Raw genomic sequence first — 22,110 nt, 5'->3', positions numbered from 1 at the left:
AAGGTCACTTACCTGGCTCGCTTAAGTCATTGTCACAAATATGTCTTTAATGAAAGTTCGATTCCGTCCTTTGAAATCTGAGTCAACTTATATGAGCTCATGACATCAGTTTCAAATATGAACTCTATAAAATTATTTCCCTAATTTACATTGGTCATCTTAAAATTATGATCCTTTCTGTTAGACAAAATTTAAAGAAGCTCCCTTCTTCTTATGCAAAATTTAAAGGGCTCACTGCTTAAATACTGTTTAACAAATCTTTCCTCATTCTCCCTCCCTCTCTCTCTCTTTTTTTTCATTCGTTTTTCAATTGTGTATACAGATATTACCAGCCAATTTTAAGTACAGGCTAGATCTTTTAGTTTATAGATCTGCTACCTAAAATTTTATTGAATCTAACTTTATAACCTTATTTCGTATAATTAAAATGCTAACAAAAATCTACTAATTATATATGGGATCTGATTATTACAGACGGTGAGATAGGAAAGAAGATTTGATCCTAAATTAATTTCTATAACCATAACTAAGGAAAGAAATTTGATCCTAAATTAATTTCTTATAACCATGTAAAAGGAAATCTGAGATTGAATTTTGCCGTAATAAGTGACAAAAATCTCTAAATCTGCAATCTGTTCAAAACCATTTTACTTCTTCTCAAATCTGACTGTTTCTTTCTTTTGTGCAGGTTTTCTGTTTCTTTCTTTTTTTGGTAAGATGGGTAGAGGAGAGATAATTGTGGGAAGGGATGAGAGCTTAGTGGAGAGGGGTGGGGAAAGATTTTTTTTTTATTTTTAATTTAATTAATTAATTTATTTATTATTATTATTATTATTTTAACTTTTTATTTGTTTATTTCTTTATTTAGTTTTGGGCTATTACAATAACCCCTGTCACATTCCGTGCTTCATGTCCTTCTCATTTTCAATTTACATTTCATACACATTCCTATCGAGGTTATGATTTCAGATAGTTTACCGTATTTCATGTCATACAATTCATGCTGTTTACATTCAAACATTCCATACAATCATGTCATAACCATTCAAGAACAACATATCGTTACATGCATTACACCTCACATCAGGCTAAACAGCATACATAGCATACATTCACGATTCACGTTCACATGACTACGTACTTAAGCACAATAATCTAGCATAAACAAGTCATAACGTAAACACTTCATAGTCATATCGTTCTCTAACTTACCATAGCCTTAACGCTCTTATACCTATCACAGACATATCATTATGTAACGTACCTTAGTCATATCATCACAAGAACGTATCCTAACGCTATCGTTCTATCAATCTATCATAAACCTATCCCTTTTTACTCATAACCTAACTGTATTCTTTCATCAATCTCTCCTATCCATAGCACTCCGATATGTAACCTAACCTTAACGTTTCATGAACGTATCTTACTCCTATCGTTACATTTCGTTTTGTGCATCCTTCTCGTATCCTATCTCAAACATATCCTTGAGCACATCGTACCATAATTATTATCATACAATCCACATATTATTACATAACATAACATATAGAAAGCATATCGATTCACAAACAATTCACACATATCAATATATATGACACGTGCAGAACCACAGGGCACGTGTCAACATCAAATATAACCATGCCGATAATAAGGTCACCTACTTGGCTCGCTTAAGTCGTTGTCACAAATATATCTTTAATGAAAGTTCAATTCCGTCCTTTGAAATCCGAGTCAACCTATATGAGCTCGTGACATCAGTTTCAAGTTTTAACTCCATAAAATTATTTCTCTTATTTAGATTGGCGATCGTACAATTTTGATATTTTCTGTTAGACAAAATTTAAAGTTCATTACCCTCTGATCTTTACTGTTTTATTGTTAAATCTTGTTAAACAAATCTTTCTTCCATCTCTCTAATTATTTTTATTCTCTAAATAGGTTTTTCAATTGTGTAAACAGACAGTAGTGGCCAATTTTAAGTTAGGTTGTTTGGCTACAATCTTCTGGTTTAAAGATCTGACAACTAAAATTTTTATTACTAAAAAAATCTAATTAATTGATATGGAATCTGATTATTACAGACCTGTTAAAATATGAAAGAAGATTTGATCCTAGATTTTTTTTTTTTTTTTTTTTGAGTAAGAATGGGTACATGAGAGATAATTGTGGGAAGAGATGAGATGAGAGGGGTGGGAAAAGATTTTTTAATTAATTTATTTAATTATTATTATTATATTAACTATTTTTTTTATTTTTTTTATTTGTTTATTTATTTTTGGACTATTTCAAGTAGCTTTTTGGAACCGCCCAAGAACGTAAGCGAAAACGCATAGGTGTCGAAATCGGTTCCCAACCATCGAATTGTGCCATTTCCCACCACAATGCTGAGAATTTTTTTTTTTTTTTTTTGTATGCGTTTGAAAAATCGCCCTCGGGAAGCAGCTTTTCGGAAGCACTCTATAACACAAGCAAAAATGCGCCGGTGTCGCGAAATAGTTATCCAAGCATCGAATTGGGACATTCCTAACCACAATGTTGAGAAATATTTTTTTCGCATGCGTGCGCAAAAACCGCTCTTGTGGAGCAGCTTTTCGGAATCACCCAAGAACGTAAGCGAAAGCGCGCCAGTGTCACGAAATTGGCTCCCAACCATCGAATTGGCGCATTCCCCACCACAATGTCTAGAAATATTTTTTTTCGCATGCGTGCGAAAAATCGCTCCGTGGAGCAGCTTTTCGGAATTGCTCTAGAACGCAAGTGAAAACGCACCGGTGTCGCAAAATATGTATCCAACCATCGAATTGGGGCATTCCCCACCACAATACAGAGAAATATTTTTTTCACATTCATGCGGAAAAAACCGCTCATGTGGAAACGCTTTTTGGAAGAACCCTGAAATTCAAGCAAAAACGTGGTGGTGTTGCAAGATCGGTGCCCAACCATCGAATTGGGACATTCCTCACCACAATAACAAGAAACATTTTTTGTGCTTACGTTATTATAACCAAACATCTTAAACAAAACTTTAAACCAATTTAATATATTCCTTATTCAAGTCATAAATTTAAAATTTATGTTTAGAATTTTAAGTTTTCATTTTTTTTTTATCAAGTAAAATTTTAAAAATTTAGAATGAAGATCAAATTTGGAAAAAAAAATTGATCGACTAAATTTAAAATATAAACAAAGAAAAAATGGAATTATCTTGAGAGTTCGACGAGGAAAAAATTTGAAGCCTCAGGATTTGGCTTTTGTATGGAAGATGGCCCCAAATGGAATCTCTTTCCACCTTTTTGTTCATTCGCTCTCAAGATTTGTATACCTTCATTTCTTAAACCTCTTTCGCACTCCTTCTCTCCATCCCAACTTTTACTCTTCCTGTTTTCTCGATCTGGACCATGGCAGATTCTTCTACTGGTAATAATCCCTACACCTTCTTCATAGCCCATCTGTTTCTCCTTCTTTCGAATCAGTCGCTGTTTTACTGTGATCTTGCATCCGTTTTGTGCGAATGTGAATCCAACGATTTAGTTGTTGTTGTTGTTGTTTACGACCTCTTCTGTAAATCGCGTGTTTTCCGGATTTTCTTCTCCGATCTTTCTGGCTTGTTTGTTCTCACTTTGCATTGTTCTCTGATGTCGCATCGGGAGGGTATTTCGGGTTTCTAAAGAACCATTGTTTGATCTGAGAGGATACAAATCGAACAGCGTGTTGGTGTTGAATTAGTGAAATTAGGAGGAATTTTAGTAGTGATATGGAATTTTTCGCCGATTTTTCTTCCTTTGAGGAGACACATGTAACGATGCTTCCTAATTCTTCGGTCAATGACGAACTCATTTCTAATTTTTCATATTTCCTATCTCTTCTTTTTATTATTGTTGTAAATGGATCTGATTCTAAATCTGTATGTTGTTTTTATCTTGTTCTCTCTATACTGTTTTGGGGTTTACATGCACCTTAGACTCAACCTTGACGATTGATGGAATAAGATTCATATAAATTTGGTTTTCTTTCCTTTTATTGGAATATCTCATTAGGTTTGTAATTTTGTTTTTCTTCCTTATTTTCAGTGGTGGAAGCTAAAGATGGAACTCTCTCTGTAGCATCTGCATTTGGGTGTCATCAAGAAGGTATAGATGAACACGACTGTTCACTTTGAGCGTAAGCTCTCATGGCTTTGTTTTGGACTTCTCCAAAAGGTCTCGCAATGGAGATGATATTCTTTGATTATAATAAACCCATGACTATTCTCTAAATTAGCCGACGTGGGACTTTTATCCAACACACAACCCTTCGTTTTTTGCAAATTTCTTTTTTAATCATATTGACAATAGTTCCTTTTTAGCATTTAAATTTTCATTTACTTCTTGGTTCCCTTGAGATATATTTGTATAATTATCAAGATTGTTCTGTTCTTGTTGTCTTGGATTGGTCTAAATACATACAATTTACTTTGGCCTACGAATCAGCAAACTTATAGAATTTGATTCCCTTTCTTCATGGGTTAAGACTTCATATGAAATTGATTCCAAACTTATAGATCTCCAGTTCAAACCAATGCAGTGTCTGGAAGCAAGACTTTGTTTTGGAGGGACTTTTGGTTTGAGATTTATTTTGTGTATTGGCCCTTTTTTGTTCTTGAATTCTATTACAGCACAATCTAGTTAGTAGACACAATCTAGATTGTAGCTGGCCACTGCCTTGCTACAATCATTTATTTTGTTCGTTGTTTAGTTTGGACTTGGAATGAGCAAAAATGGTCAAAACTTTTATGATGAAATGTTAACAATATTTGATTATTTGTCTGTGTTTTTAAACCAGATGTACAAGACAGAGACCTCAAGTTCTTGACACAAGCAGTTGAAGAGGCTTACAAAGGAGTTGAGTGTGGAGATGGAGGTCCTTTCGGTGCGGTTGTTGTTCGTAACAACGAAGTAGTTGTGAGCTGTCATAACATGGTCTTGAGAAACACTGACCCTACAGCACATGCTGAAGTCACTGCAGTTAGGGAGGTTGGTATAAAATTGTAGCCCAGTGCTATAAATTTCATTTCGACATTGGAAGTGAAAAAGTTGCTTGATCATCAAATTTTGTCTTCCTCAGTCATGAGTATGCAACAATATATGTTCATTCATGTTCACATAGTCATTTATGCATATGATTCCGAAAGCTTCGGTTTTATTTTCTCATTCATGCATACCGTTTGAGTCCATATTGATTTCTCTTTATCGTGTTGAGCTCCACTGTTTCTAAGTTATTTATTCCGTTTGCAATCGATGCTAAGCTTTTTTGACTTGAAGACTTATAAGCTAGAACATTTGGATTCACTCGTTTACGCTTTGAACGTAATAATCTACTGTAGGCTTGCAAAAAGCTCGGTCAAATCGAACTTTCGGATTGCGAAATCTATGCATCTTGTGAGCCCTGTCCAATGTGCTTCGGCGCCATCCATCTTTCAAGAATTAAGGTTTGCTTTCGGAGCTATTCGTACCTAACTAACTCGATAACCGTCGTAGGAATCAGCTCACCCGCTTTTCATCTCGGTTGGCTTTCGTTTATTTAGTATCTTTAATTTTGTTGAAATAACAGAGATTGGTTTATGGAGCGAAAGCAGAAGCTGCCATTGCAATAGGGTTTGATGATTTCATTGCTGATGCCATAAGGGGCACTGGGTTTTATCAGAAGGCTCATTTGGAAATCAAGAAAGCAGATGGGAGTGGTGTTGCCATTGCCGAGCAAGTGTTTGAGAATACAAAGGCAAAATTTCAATTATATTGAATATTTTCCTTTTCCTTCCTTTTTTTTTTTTTTTTTTCCTTCTTCTGTTCAAATAAATAAATATAAACTGTTCATATATCCTTAATTCATGAAACAATCATGCAGTTGTACTTTCAATCAAACACATTTTCTGCCTCTTTAAATGGTAATTGCTATGTCAGTCTGTATTTTATTACATTTTCTTTCGTTTGTATTGCATCCATGTATTACTTGATCGACGCCTCTTAGGTCAATTTGTTCGGGATTTGTTTCTAGTGCATTAAAAGAGATTATGGGACAATATTAGAACATGTTTGAGAATGATTTTGGGACGACTATATTCTAAAATGATGATATTTGACGGCTATGGATAAGTGATTCGGGTAAACTATTTTAAAGGTGATTTCTAGTCAATGATTTGATGTTTATTTTGGGGAAATTTTTATTTTTAAAATAGACTTTAACATTTTAACCTCAGCTCTCTTTTTTTTTTTTCCTTAAATTTTCCTTTTTCTTCCTTTTTCCTCTCTCCATATTTGTAATGTCTTTATTAGTATTTTGATGATTTAAAATTACTTTTGAAAATAAATATTAATCATTAAAATGTACTTTTAATAAAATTAAATATTAAAATAATTTTAATTAAACTATTTTTTCAATCACTCTAAAAAAACGCATTGAATTATTTTTAATCACTTTTTTGTTATACAATCATTTTAAAATGTGGAAAGTCAATTTTAATAAATCAGTTATCAACGAATCATTTTCTCTATAATCACTCTCAAACATTTCAAACGTGCCCTTAAATGTTGTGTTTGAAAATTTTGATTTTGAATCTATTTTAAAGAATCTATTAAAATTATTTTATATAAAAGAAATGAAGTTCAATTGTTTTAATACAACCAAGTTTTATATTTTAATTATTCAGATTTTCATCCAAACCAAACTAAAATAAGGCTAATTTTGAGAAAAATTGGAAGGGATCATTTTTGGGCTGACCTGACTGGTTCAACATCTTCTTCAAAAAGGAAGATGTGCTGCCACCGCCATCTAAAATCTCTCTTCTTAGCTCATTCGAGAGTGTTTTTCCTCTCGATTTCATCATGAAATTTAAAAGTTAGATCATTACGGAAGAGTTAGGGATAAGTTTCTTATCTTGAGGTGTACAGAAGCATATTATATAATCTCGCAAAGTTGACAGAAAACACAATTCTTCACAAGTAAACTCAGAACCACTCTTTATTGGTTAGGGTGATTGAGACACTTTCGGGCCATGATTTCTTCAAGAAACTTCTCCCTTATACTTTCCTCAAGCTCAAGAAATAGTTTGGGAGTCTATAAGTCAACCAAAGCGTAGAACTCCAATTCTCTTGGGGTAGCTCAACCTAGGTCTTATTAGGCTTCATGCCTTTCACGAGGAATTATCAATTTTGAATGAGAAAGTCCGAAAGTAAAAATTTGAACTTTACCCCCAAAACTTACCTGAATATGTGATCTCAACTCCTCCTCAAGGTCTATTGCGAAAAAGATCCTTGAAAGTACAAAATCAAATGCGAAGTGGTACGTCGAGCGTGTATTCGTTAACCTTTTATATCAAATTTGGTGAGTTTTCATATTTCATATGGACAGACTTAACTTCGGAGCTGCATGTCCAAATTCCTTTTAGAACCTCGACTTTCGAAGTTAAGGCCTGAGACTCTACCTAACCCTTTAACAAGCCTATCTTAGACACTCTTGTCTACTCGTTGCCCTTATCTTGCTTATGTCTCATCTTCTCTTCAATACCCACTTTACATGGTGTGTTGGATGATGCACCGTCCTCCTCAGTTGCATCATCTCTTCAATACCCACTTTACATGATGTGTTGGATGATGCACTGTCTTCCTCAGTTACATCATAATACTCGTCTAAGGCTTCACGTAGCTTGATGGGTGCCATTTGAGAGTCGTTATTTTGCTTGTCTCGACGTAAAGGTCACAACTACTCCTTTAATAGTAGGGTTGTGACCCTAAACCTGCGCTGAGTTGTTGTTTACCGATAACCCCTTGATTGGTTGGCCTGTGGGGGCGACACACAAGTGGGTTGTGGACGCAGCCTCTGTATGGTCATTTGCTGGGCTGCCTCGTGGGCCCTGTGTGCGCATGGGGTTTGGTGGCCGCGTGGGACTAAGGCAGATAGGCGCACACATGAGCGTGGATCTTTGGAACATGGATCAAGCCAACATGGTCTGCCTCTCGCCTAATTGAATTTCCTTCGGCCTGATCGAATCCATGAACCCATCATTGTTCTGATGTCAAAATTCCTCTATTGTCAAAACAAAATAGAATCTTGTAGCTTAAGAGGACTAATGAATGAAATCTTTGTGTGATTGTCATTATGGTATTCTTACCTGGTTGGTGACCTTGCTCCTCAATCTTATTTTTCGAACATCCACAACATATACTTCGGGTAGCTAATGTCGTTTTCACTCTCTTTACTAGAGGTGCATGTGCGATTAAGTTGGATTAGGTTGATAAAATATTTTGATCTAACCCATAATTTTAAGTTGGTTGGGTTGGTGACCAGAACAACTTAAATAGGGTTCACAACCCAATCCAACAAAACCATCTATTTTCGAAATGGGTTAAGTTGGGTGGGTACGTTTTTTTTTTCATCCCAATTCTCTATTTATAATCAAATAAATTACAAGAATATGAAAATAGTAATATATGGAAAGAACATATAGGAAAGATATAGATGTAGGAAGGAAAAATATCTAAATATTTGCCTATAATAAAATATCAAATATGATATACACAGTAAACTATAATTTAGCACTAAATATCCTTAAGTTGGGTTGTCGAGTTTTTTTTTTTAATTATTTAAAAAAAATCTACTTATCCACAATAAATGTTACATTAATAATTAAAATTTGTAAAATTCAAATACAAACATTTATTAATCACAAAAGCATTACTAACGTCAATAATAAAGGTCAAGCATTTTAAATTTTCATAATAATCTTAAAAGTATGATAAGTTAGGGTTGGATTGTAACACTATTTTTTGGTTGACTAAGTTGATCGGGTTGACTTTTTTGGGTTTTCAAAGAATACAACCTCACTCAAACCGAAAAAAATCTAACCAAAACTAATTTTTATGGTGACGGGTAGTCTTGGTTGGTGGAGTTATTAGGTCATATGAACATCTTTATCCTCTTACATAGAAATAAAGATCATTTTAGGAAGGTGTGACGGTGGAGAAACAACGCGAGAATTCTCGAACGTGTGATCGAGTATTGTGAGTCCTACCATCTCTAACATGGACTCTAATTCAACTAATATTGTTCAAATAAAAGAAAGAGTACAAATTGAGAGAGAGGAAAGGTTTGGGATTATTTGGGGGAAAAAAGGGAAGAAAAAAAAGGTAAATTGAGTAACACTCACAAGATAAAGCGCGTGGGGGTTAGAAAGTTAGGCGGCTTTCAAGTCCACCGAACCCATTCTCACACGCCAAACCCAATACACACCAAAATTCAATCAAACCTCGTGAACCCCAAACCCAAACCACCCACCCTTTTCCACCATTGTTAACTGTTCCGTCTCTCTCTCTCTCTCTCTCTCTCCTCTCTTCTCTCTCCTCAATGGATCCTCGCAACGACGCCGTTTTCCCCGACGAAGACCTCGAGGACGACGAGGAATCCCTCGAGGACGACGACGACGACGACGAAGAGGAGGAATTGAACGATGATCCTTCTCCTTCAACTTCCTCCGCCGGCGCTGTTGCAGTTCCTTCCGTCTCCGCCGTCGTTACCGTCGCCACTCCCGGAACCATCGACCGTCCGGTCCCCGTTGTTCCTCCTCCTTCGATTGTCTCCATCTCCTCCTCCGATCTGATCCGCCAGCGCCTCGAGACCGCTTCTGCTGAGCCTTTGACCTTGCAGTGCGAGAAGAAGCCCTTGGATGAGTCCAGGAAGTTGTTTCAACGCCTTTGGACAGATGAGGATGAGATCGAGCTTCTGCAGGGGTTTTTGGATTACACGATGCAGCGTGGGACGACTCATCATCATCAGAACGATACGGCGTTGTTCTACGACCAGATCAAGTCGAAATTACAGTTGGATTTTAACAAGAATCAACTCGTGGAAAAGCTACGGAGGTTGAAGAAGAAATACCGCAACGTTATTGGTAAGATTAGCTCTGGTAAGGAATTCAATTTCAAAAGCCCTCACGATCAAGCTACCTTTGAGATCTCTCGCAAGATCTGGAGCAATACCGGCCGAATTGGAGTCGATGACAACGCTTTGGACGACGAGGAGCCTGCTCCGACTCCGTATGCTAGCTACATGGACGCTAGAAACGAAGAGATGATGGCGAATTTCTCCGAAAAGAAACCCACGCCGATTCCGAAATCGCGGAAGCGTTCACGGCCTGGATCGGGATTAAGAATGGACGGGCCGCCGCGTTCGTCCAATGAGAATTTGAATAAAGAGAAAAACAGCACCTACAACAACAACAACAACGAAAATGTCAATCACGTAGGTGTAGGAGGATTGATCGAGGAAGCGGTGAGGAGCTGTCTGTCGCCATTGTTCAAGGAATTGTTGAGCAATTCCATGGGAGGAGGAGGGCTCTGTGGAAGCAGAGGGTTCAGTGGGCTGGCCTTGCATCCAATTCCATTGAGCTTCGGTGGAGGAGACATGGCGGATGAGAGGTGGAGGAAACAGCAGATTATGGAGTTGGAGGTTTATTCCAAGAGATTGGAGTTGGTTCAGGAACAAATTAAAACGGCATTAGAAGACTTGAGATCCATGGGAGGCTGATTTGAGGAAGCTAGCTCTGAATGTTGAAGAACTGGCAATTTGTATGAGGTTTGGCTTTCTCTTCTCTCCTTTTAGTTCTTGAAACATGTTTGATCTGTGGTTCATAGTGTACTTAGTGCCACCCCCTTTGGTCAATTTGGTAGAATAATTGTAAAAAATAACTTATAATAAAACCCCTCATTTACAATGTGTTTATACCATAGTTTTAACTGAACCCATTAATCATCATCGTCATTCTCCTGTATTATTTTGTTCATCACTTTGTTTCCATTCATGAATGTAGCTCAAAGTTCTGAGATTATATATCATATTCTGTGTTCATCTGAACTTGGCTATGGTGGATGAAGATTTTGAATCTTCATATTTCTAAGAGGTTTGTTCTGTTTTTGGTGAATTTGTGAATACTTTTATGTTAGTTTTAGTTCTGAAAAATAGCTGATTACATTTCTTGAGACTGTTTAGAGAAATTATTATGCAGAAGAGAAGGCCAGAAAGTCAGAAGTTTAAAGGCAAATATTCCTTCTTTTATCTTTATAAGATGCTCAAACTATATAATAAGATGCTGCCAAGATTTTCAAGGAATGAAATACTAAGTTTTAGGATTTTTATCGTTTCTAGATGGGTCTTTTAGATGGAATTTAGATTTCTAGAATTGGGTATTGCTAATTTGATGATATCAATTGATATCATGACTCTCTACAATGATATCTACAATGATATGATATTATCCACTTTGAGCCTAAGGCTAATTTAGGGGATAATCATAGATTTACAAGTGAGGAATACTATCTCCATTAGTATGAGACTTTTTTGGAAAACTCAAAGTAAAGCTAGTGGACAATATCATACCATTGTGGAAATTCGTGATTCTAAACATGATATGCACTCAGTAGAATGATCTTCCATATTTGAAGGATCATCCTGATTCATAATGCTAGACCAAACCCGATTTTCTATGAAATCGATATGAAGATTTAAAAGTGTTGTTTTTAAGTATATAGTAAGTCAATCTACATTGGCCTTCGGATAATGGTTCTATGACTTTCTTCCTTCATTTATTTTTAGTTCGATCATTGTTGAGCAGGTTATTGACTTTTGCAATAGTAATAAATGTTTTATATGCTATTGAGCTAGACTCGGTTTAGGTTGGACATATGTTAATGGCATGGCATCATTTGAAGGATGGTCTTAGTTATGAGTAGGGTGATTATGGTGAAAGCAGTTGAAAATTGTGCTTTAATATTAATATTAATATTGTATATGGTGAATTAAAATTAGCTTCTCTAAAGTTAGAAGAGATGGGTTGTTAAGGGCTACCAAACCCACAATAATTAATTTAGGAAGGAATATAAAGAAAATTAATTAAAATCTATTTGGTTTATCTTCTTTATCTTTTGCATTAAATTTAATTAAAATTCCAAAACCCCCAATTTTTTATTTTATATAATCAGACCATTCTTTGTGGTTCCGACTACAGTCTATAATAATATCAAATACATGGATACAGCTTGGGTCCCTCTTTGTTTTGAAATTATTGTTGGTTGGGTTCAAAATCGATCCAGCCTTGCCAACCGGATTCAATATGTATTTCAGCACATGGCTCAATTGTTTCACTTATTCTAGCTTAAAACAAAAGGAACTTGGTCTCCTTTGCCAAAAGATGCTTAATCGACTGGACGTAGGACAGTATTGTTATGATTTGACTAAATGACTTGATTCTCCTCTAACTAATTAGAGTAATAAAACTCGTTTTTTATTAGTTAAATTAAAGCTTGTTGATTGATTCACCACATGACCCTCCTAAGAGATGAAAAAATATTTGTAGAGTCGAGGGACAAATGACTTGATTCTCCTCTAACTAATTAGAGTAATAAAACTCGTTTTTTATTAGTTAAATTAAAGCTTGTTGATTGATTCACCACATGACCCTCTTAAGAGATGAAAAAATATTTGTAGAGTCGAGTCCCTGTGAGTCCGAAAATACTCAAATTGAGTGGATATGGGGTTGAAGATCTTTTTCCGAAGAGGGTATTGCAATGAGCCATGGGTGTTATAAAAAAAATGTTTTCAAAATAATTTAAACAAAATTTCAACCAAATACAAGATAGGAAAATGACAGGGATATGGTCCCTTGCAGCAACCTAACTTCTTAATGCTCCGATGATTGTTACTCTACTATCCATTTGAAAAAGGAATAGCAAGGTTGAGTATGAAAATGACCAATAAGCAGACTTGTGAGCTCTCATAAAAAATAGCGTGGTTTAGTGCTATGTGTTCTATTAAGTGTTCTATTAAGGTCTTAGAGTTAGTTAGTCAATTCCATTCCATTCCATGGCTTTGTTATCATGTTTATGGCTTTATCATCAAGTTTGTTAGTTCATTGGAATATCTAATATCATCTAGGTACATTTAGCCAATTAAGCCCATTACTTACTAATCTTATTGGAATATCATTGAGTTACTCATACTAGGTACATTTAGCCAATTACTCAATGGTTAATCTAATAAGATCCAAGTCTTCCCATTAACAACCTTCGCTCTCTCATTAGTGCCGTACCAACCGGAGACTGCTAAATGTGTCTTCAGCTGTATCATAGTAAAAAGAAATACGTAGGGACTGACATGCACAATGCTTAGGACTGAGGGCATTGGAAGGGGCCGCGCGAACGCAGGCCCCCACTACCACAAATTATGACGTAGGCTCTGCCACTACGGGCAGACCTTGAACGGGCACCCCTCCTTCGCGTGCAATGGAGGTCACCAATCCAGGCAATGGACCTTCATGACCGTCCATTTACCCCGTCCAGGTAAGTAAGTTGCAATTCGCCGCCGGCATAGTTTTTATATCCATCTTCGCAGCTGCCTTCTAAAAATTCTGCGATGTGGGACAAATATAAATGCACTCAACTTCACCCTTCTTTTAATACAAATTAATATTATCTTGTTTAATTTTAGATAACTAAACATAATTAATTATACTTAGTTATTTTATTTTTATTAAGTATTAAATTAATTTTAAATCATTCAAACTTAATTTAATTTTCATATACTTAAATTTAGTTTTTTTTTTTAACTTTATTTAGCCTTCAATTTTAATAATTATTCTTAAAAATGATTTTGAAAAAATTACATGGTAAATAATTAGAACATTAATCCAACTAAAAGATTAATAATACATGTGAGGGAGGGAAGAAAGGGTTGTATCCAGCTATTAAAGGCGATGTTCAGAGGTGTATGGACTTGGTTGTATGACTTCTTCCCCTATTTTGGGGAAGAAGAAGAAGATGTGGCCCCCTATTTTGGGGAAGAAGAAGAAGATGTGGCCAATTCGATTGAACTGAATATGCTAGCCTAAACCATAAGGTCGCTCCATTTTTCTCAAATTTAATCCCCTTTTAGACTACTCTCATAAAATTCTTGATAGTTCTAGAACTAAACTCAAAGATTGACCTACCAAAGAAAATTTGGAGTAATATATCGGAAGTTCGAGAACAGAGGTCCCGAATGTCAACAATGAAGTAAATAATCAATCTAAATTTTTCTTATGAAATACTTGTAGGAATCACTTAGATTTCATTATGAACCTTAAGTAAGGTCAGATTTAAAAAATTATTGAAGAATTAAGTTAAAAATCTAAATCTAGCATTTTGCTCGAGAATCAAGTAACATTATAAACTCTCCTGCCTATGAAATTTTAATGCTAAGTATAATATGGCATGCCAAGAATATATCTGAAATTTGGTGGTCGATAAGAATAAGTAGCTAAACAAGTAATGGTATAAAATAACCATAATGCCCTAAAATAACTTACTTTCCATTCATAATCCAAATGATCTCCAAATGTTATGAAACTTTATAAGATGTCTTATTTCATGATTTTTATGTATTATGTAAAGTTTTAGAATAATTGAATCATGTTTGGGGATTAACCAAGTTTAAGGTGGTAAATAACTAAAATGCCCTTAAAGTTTCTTTAAGAAGGTTGAAGATCTTAAGTAAGACCTATATATAAGGATATTAAGGTTTACCTAAAATTTTAAGAGGTTTGAATCAAGTTTAGAACCTAAATCATGTTAAGGGTATAAGTTAAAGGATTAAGAGAAATGACTAAAATGCCCTTAATGGTTAACCCAAAGATTTATGCAGGTAAATGATTCCAACTAGTCTAGAAATTTAATATGACTTGTGCTCGCTTTAAAAACGTGAATTTTATTAAGAATCATGATCAATGTGTGTTATAAGCTTCATGTCACACATAGGAATAACTTTTTATTTTTAAATAATTGAAAGATTACCCAAAATCAAGATGAGCTCTAAGTTCGTTCTTGATTTTTAAGTAATCAAGATGCTATCTCATGATAAGTTTTAGAATAGCCTTTGGTTTTTAAGTAACCACGAAGTTATCCTAAATCAAGATGAACTCTAAGTTGACTCTTGTTTTTTAAGTAATCAAGATGCTATCTCACGATGAGTTTTAGGATAACCTTTTGTTTTAAAGTAATCAAGAAGTACCCTAAATTAAAATAAGCTTTAGGTTGACTCTTAATTTTTAAGTAATAGAGATAACTCACCGACCATGTCGATTTTCTAGGTTTCAAAAATTGAAAGTCAAACTCAAATTTGGTGTTTACTCTCTAAGTCTTTTTAGACTTTGAGTCTTTCATCAAAATTGTTTCTTTTCTGGTCACGAAGTTGTAGGATCAAGTCTGATAAAATGAATTCAAGTGTGGAGAGAGAATTTTACAAATTACAAAAAGGGGTCCAAAATTGTAACAACCTAAAATAATGATAATATGTATTTTTTATTTATTTGTTGTGTGTTTGATGATGATGATGATGATGATGATGATGATGATGATGATGATGATGATAATTAAAAAAAAAAATCGAAGCAGCTGCGTCAAGCAGCTGCTGTAAAGGGGATGAGGGGCGGCGGACGCGTAGGCTGGAGGCATGGGATTGATGAGTGGATTATTAGAGGATGTGGAAGCGTATTAGGGCCTTGATTTGGTTTTAAAAACGAAGAAAAACGAAGAATAGTGATTAGCGAAAAACCCAGAAAACAGAGGAGGAAATTTTTGAGAATTCGAGTTTTGGTTGCTTAAAATTGGACATCAATCGAGGGTAAAGAAAGAGGGGTTGTTGCTGAGGAATCCTTTGAGGAAGGGGATACGGCCACGAGCTGAATCAGACGGTGATTCGAAGGTAACGAAAAAAAAACCATATCACCGAACCTTTAAATCTCGATATCTTGATTCATACTGCATAATAAGTTATGAAATAAGGCTTGTTAGAACCGTAGTTAGAAGATCTATAAAGTTGTAGAAGAAATCAGAACGAAATTCGAGCTGTAGAGATGAAATTTTTGCTTCGGGACACAACGGGTATTAAAGGAAAAAGATTGAGAAAAATTGCAGGGAGGAGAGGTTGAAGACGAGCGCGTGAAGGACACGCGAGGCGCGTGGGAGGCCGCGAGTGGAAGTGCGATTGTGCGCGGATCAGGCGCGTGAGAAAGGAACCCCGACCTTGTGTTGGCGCGTGAGGGCGCGTGAGCAGGTATTTTGGCTCCCGGTTTGTCCCGTTCGACTCCTTTTGACCTGTCCTATCAAAATTGGTCTATACTTATGTTGAAATTGATAAAATATAGGTCTAATAGGAAGGAATTGTGTGAAATACTATTAAACGTACATTCAAGGGGGAAAAAGAGTTCGAAACCAAGTAAGTAGCGTATCGATCTATGAACTAGTTCTTAACTTGTTTTACAACATGTGAGTGTGTTGTTTACCTGATTAAGAGCTTAGTATGTTATGATGAGCTTTGATGATATTGAGTGTTTATTGTATATTGTGACTGCTTGCCTGTGATGTAAGCATGATATAAATGATTGTTAGAATGTTCTATGTGTTGAACATGATACATGTATGAAAGCATGCAGTAACTGTGAGTATGTTATGCATGTTAATGGAAAGGTTATGACTCTAGATGATATGATAAGGAATCAATACAAGGGGAATAAGATTCGGATTACCTTGTCGATCGAATATCTCAAGCCAAGAACACTTTGTTTGAGATTCGAATCACTCCAGAAGCAAGATCGATCATGTCTAGCTTCAATGATTCTTGTTGATCAAATATCTCAAACACTTGTTTGAGATTCGAATCACTCCACAAGCAAGATTGATCATGTCGAGCTTGAATGATTCTACATGCAATCTAAACTACATAGAATTGCAAAGAAACTTAGCCATTGGCTAAAGAAAAGCACAAATGCTTCTTTTGATATATTTTCCAATTCTCCCTTACCAATACAACAAACATGGCTTTATATAGCCTCAAAATGAAACTATTGAAGGCATTCCAAAAGTTGTAACATTCACACTTTATGGCCATAATTAGCCATTATGTAAATGTAACCGAAATTAAATAAAAAGTCTTAAAATACAATAACTCTAAATTACTCTAAATTATAACCTACCCAAAATTTACAACAATCAAACTTTATTCTTCTTCAATGTAGCATGAATTGAAACATCTTTTGATTATTTTGACAACCTTTTCTCCACATCTTCATTGAAGCATATTGTATGATTGATGTCTCTTGGTTCATATCATTCTCCACTTCTTCAAGAGGATTCGTCCTCGAATCTATTTGTGAAACTTTGCTGCAAAAAATAAGTTATGGAAATACAAAGGACCTCACAACACTCTCTCACGTGTATACACTCAAGGAATTTTAGGCCACTCTGTTTGCACTCATTTACACAAATGAAGCTCTCATTCTCACCTCTCAAAATTTTAAATAGAGCAAAGATTGAATTTTGAACTTTGGGTCGATTAAAAACTAAAAAGATGAAAATAAATAAAAATCAAATTGAGAAGAAACGCAAAGGAAACATATATCCGATCTTGAGCCTGAAGCTCTGATACCAAATGATAAGATAAGGAATCAATACAAGGGGAATAAGATTCGGATTACCTTGTTGATCGAATATCTCAAGCCAAGAACACTTTGTTTGAGATTCGAATCACTCCAGAAGCAAGATCGATCATGTCTAGCTTCAATGATTCTTGTTGATCAAATATCTCAAACACTTGTTTGAGATTCGAATCACTCCACAAGCAAGATTGATCATGTCGAGCTTGAATGATTCTACATGCAATCTAAACTACATAGAATTGCAAAGAAACTTAGCCATTGGCTAAAGAAAAGCACAAATGCTTCTTTTGATATATCTTCTAAGTCTTATTACAAATACAACATAGATGGCTTTATATAGCCTCAAAATGAAACTATTAAAGGCATTCCAAAAGTTGTAACATTCACACTTTATGGCCATAATTAGCCATTATGTAAATGTAACCGAAATTAAATAAAAAGTCTTAAAATACAATAACTCTAAATTATAACCTACCCAAAATTTACAACAATCAAACTTTATTCTTCTTCAATGTAGCATGAATTGAAACATCTTTTGATTATTTTGATAACCTTTTCTCCACATCTTCATTGAAGCATATTGTATGATTGATGTCTCTTGGTTCATATTACTAGATATGCTTATTAGTTGTTGAGCTATGGCTTATTTATATGAGTATGATAGTTTACTAATTCCCGCGGAGTTCCTGGCCAACGCGCTTTGTGCTAAGTCAGGGAGCATGAGTACTCCTGACCGTTGGTATATGAGATAAATAGGCCGTCAGAGAAATTAGTAGACGGGCCGTATTTGACCGAGAGCGAGTCTTACATACGAGTCCGAAAATTTTAGATAAGCATATTGAAAGAGAGTCAGTAACCTAGCTGGAGGTAGCTGAGATACCTCATTAACGAACAGATGACCCTAGTAAGAGAACTAGGAGTCAATGATGAATAAAACTTAAAAACACCTGGAAAGATTAGTTATGAACTCTTGAATGATAAGCTAGCTACTTACTGAGTAATCTAATTACTCATCAAAATTATTATAACTTTTCTTTCTAGATTTAGATGATGCAGGCCAACCGAGGACGAGACCAGCGGGCTAGAGACTACTGGGAATCCATGTCTGGGTCTGTTTATGTAATTATGTTTTCGTTGTCAAAAATTTACTTTGGTCGTTTTAAGTTTTTAAAAGTACTGTTTTTTTTTAAATATTTTACTGGATGTTTTTAGAAATATTTTGAGTTTTATGATTGGATATCAGAGTTTGTTATTATTGTCGATGGTAACTCCTGTTAATCGCGTTGACGATGAGCGGGTGTTACAAAAATATTACCCAAACTTTGAACTTTCGAATTCAAAAGATTTAAGGGTTACTTTAGCAAAAATAATCCTTAATGTAATGACCTAGATTTTTATTTGGAGTCGCTGCCATAAGTAATCATTTCTATGCAGAAATAAATGTTTAAACTTCTTCATAAGACATAAGTTTCATCTTAAAACACTGTTATGACTTACATATTCGAAAACATCTTTAAAACAACACAATAAGAAAATAAATGAAATAAATAAACATCTAAATTTAAAACATCCTATTCTAGCCTACATAAAATAAATGCGACTACCTGCCATGATCTCGAGTTGCGATGTCGTCGTCAGTTGTACAGGAATGTCGGGCCTTCACTTGAAGTAGAAGCAGTACGTGACTTGATTATTTTAATAAATACTCAATAAGTGACCCTACTATTGAGGTTAGATGAAAACACACACAATCATGAGTGAAACCTATCATAACAGCTTATTTTCCTACGACGACTATCCATACGAGCAATTGGATGTGTACTAATTTCCCTACACAAGGTCCACACGTGCGAGTATGGACCCACCAGTCAGTTTGTATACCTTATGGGCCCCTTTCTGGTTGAGCAAGCATTCTTTAGTAGCTATTGATGTTAGACACCCATTAAGAATAATGACCGTCATGGCAGCATTATGATAAACATAATGATCGTTTTCCCTTCCTCGTAGCATACGCGTTCATAGTATCATAAAGGAGAAGGGGTATCCACCGATGCATGAGCACACAATAATGTATGAGGTCCCAATATTTTCCATTTTCATTATCATATACTAAAACCCCGCTAGCGTTTTCCTTCATATCATATCATTTTGCCATATCATTTATCATAACTTTCACACATGTGTCGGATTGTATTTCATGCTAGTTCGTCGTTTTGCATGTCAATCATATCATATCATTCATATTACACACATATGACACGCCATATTATTTTTATGCTTCCAGACATAACAATTCTCATCATGCACATATCATATCATTTCATATATCATAACAGTCACATAGCATATCCCGAGCATGCCTTCAACATATCATTCTTAAATATATCAATTCATCAAACATATCGTACCATAACATATATCATATCATAACATATATATATACATCATTCTCATTTCATATCATAGTCATATTATTTCGTAAACACTTTATAGTCATATTGTTCCATATCCATATCCTAGTCATGTCATTTCGTAAACACTTTATAGTCATATTGTTCCATATGCATATCCTAGTCATATCATTTCTTAAACTTGTCATAGTCTTATCGTTCTTATACATATTATAGCCGTATCGTTTCATGAACATATCTTAGTCATAACATTTTCCAAACATATCATAGTCATATCGTTTCTTAAACTTGTCATAGTCTTATCGCTCTTATACATATCATAGCCATATCGTCTCATGAACATATCTTAGTCATAACATTTTCCAAACGTATCAGTCATATCGTTTCTCGTTTCGTGAACGTATCCTAGCCATACATTGCATGAACGTATCCTAACCATATTCTTTTATCAACCTATCATAATCATATCGTTTTCTATACCTAACCTAACCATATCGTTTCACGAACATATCTTAGTCATATCGTTACATTATGCTTATTGCATCCTTCTTGTATCCTACCTCAAACATATTATTGAATGCATCATACCACAAGAGTTATCATATCATTCACATATCATAACATATATATATCATATCATATTATAGTCATGTTGATAAGATAAAGAATCAATACAAGGGGAATAAGATTCGGATTACCTTGTTGATCGAATATCTCAAGCCAAGAACACTTTGTTTGAGATTCGAATCACTCCAGAAGCAAGATCGATCATGTCTAGCTTCAATGATTCTTGTTGATCAAATATCTCAAACACTTGTTTGAGATTCGAATCACTCCACAAGCAAGACTGATCATATCGAGCTTGAATGATTCTACATGCAACCTAAACTACATAGAGTTGCAAAGAAACTTAGCCATTGGCTAAAGAAAAGCACAAATGCTTCTTTTGATATATCTTCTAAGTCTTATTACAAATACAACATAGATGGCTTTATATAGCCTCAAAATGAAACTATTAAAGGCATTCCAAAAGTTGTAACATTCACACTTTATGGCCATAATTAGCCATTATGTAAATGTAACCGAAATTAAATAAAAAGTCTTAAAACACAATAACTCTAAATTATAACCCACCCAAAATTTACAACAATCAAACTTTATTCTTCTTCAATGTAGCATGAATTGAAACATCTTTTGATTATTTTGATAACCTTTTCTCCACATCTTCATTGAAGCATATTGTATGATTGATGTCTCTTGGTTCATATCACATGTCGTTTCATAAACATTTCACACATCAAATATATTTGGAGTATCTCCTTTGTAAATAGTTATAGGTATGGAGAGAGGTTTGGGGAAGGATTACTATTTTTATTTATTTATTGTTTTTTTCACTGTTGTTACATTTACACTTATATAGAAATACATTGGTGGTTCTATTTTTTCTGTATAAGTTGAATTGAAAATCTAAAAATCACGAATCCTTACATCAATTCATGACTTCTCGACTTCTAGTGGTTTTCAAGTTTTGTTTACTTCATGAAAGTTGTGCAAATTCTTTTGTTGAGGGTGAAGTTCGTGAATGATGGATAAAAACTCTCAAATAGGATACCACTTGCAATTTGGAGCTAGAGGTTCAGAAACTTGCCCTACAACTTCAACCTTCAGATTAATCAACTTCAACCTTCAGATTAATCAACTTCAACCTTCGATTCTTAGGTCTCGTTTTCTTTAATTTGCATTTAATCGCTTTTGAAGATTTTTCATATTTGATAGTTTGAACTACCATTTTTGCCCTTTATAAGGACTTGCGATACTCTAGAAACAGTATGTTATCAATTGCCAAAAGCTTGTGCTTAATGGAACTCCTTTAATCTGGTTTTCAAAAATCCTACCAGAACCCAATAAAATTAAGAGAAGCTCGAACCAAACCAACGAAAATGGATTTGATTCCCCCTCCCTAACAATAAATAAAATCAAGAGAAGCCCAAACCAAACCAAACCAAGAACAAAACAGATCCGATTCAATCCCCAATCTAGCTGTTCACAGTGAGGAGCTTAAATTAAACCACTCTCAAACTTCTAATAGTGAGGAGCAGGTTGACCAAGTCTTTCCTTGAAAAGAATCCTCACTTCCTAACATTTTTCTTCAACCGGGAGACTGCTAAACCAGGAAAATGACATATCCACAATGCTTAGAAC

The 22,110-nt window shown here is 34.9% G+C and overlaps 2 protein-coding genes and 1 non-coding gene across 3 annotated transcripts; 2 read left to right on the top strand and 1 right to left on the bottom strand.

Annotated features, from left to right (window-relative positions):
* Nucleotides 1-3,248: 3,248 nt before the first annotated feature.
* Nucleotides 3,249-5,956, top strand: LOC111439671 (guanine deaminase-like). The gene is made up of 5 exons (XM_023077241.1): nucleotides 3,249-3,420; nucleotides 4,074-4,133; nucleotides 4,825-5,015; nucleotides 5,366-5,470; nucleotides 5,593-5,956. Exons 1-5 carry the CDS (start codon nucleotides 3,402-3,404, stop codon nucleotides 5,779-5,781), a joined length of 564 nt encoding a protein of 187 aa, XP_022933009.1. The 5' UTR covers nucleotides 3,249-3,401; the 3' UTR covers nucleotides 5,782-5,956.
* Nucleotides 5,957-9,185: 3,229 nt separating this feature from the next.
* On the top strand, nucleotides 9,186-10,883 carry LOC111439683 (probable transcription factor At3g04930). Its single transcript, XM_023077250.1, has one exon. It carries the CDS (start codon nucleotides 9,382-9,384, stop codon nucleotides 10,558-10,560), a length of 1,179 nt encoding a protein of 392 aa, XP_022933018.1. The 5' UTR covers nucleotides 9,186-9,381; the 3' UTR covers nucleotides 10,561-10,883.
* A 2,328-nt stretch (nucleotides 10,884-13,211) lies between these two features.
* LOC111439686 lies at nucleotides 13,212-13,375 on the bottom strand. Its single transcript, XR_002709847.1, has one exon. It is a non-coding gene; the product is annotated as a U1 spliceosomal RNA (small nuclear RNA).
* Nucleotides 13,376-22,110: the final 8,735 nt, after the last annotated feature.

This window comes from Cucurbita moschata, unplaced genomic scaffold, assembly GCF_002738365.1.
Source record: "Cucurbita moschata cultivar Rifu unplaced genomic scaffold, Cmos_1.0 Cmo_Scf00101, whole genome shotgun sequence".
Lineage (NCBI taxonomy): Eukaryota > Viridiplantae > Streptophyta > Magnoliopsida > Cucurbitales > Cucurbitaceae > Cucurbita > Cucurbita moschata.
This window is presented reverse-complemented; position numbering and strand designations above follow the sequence as displayed.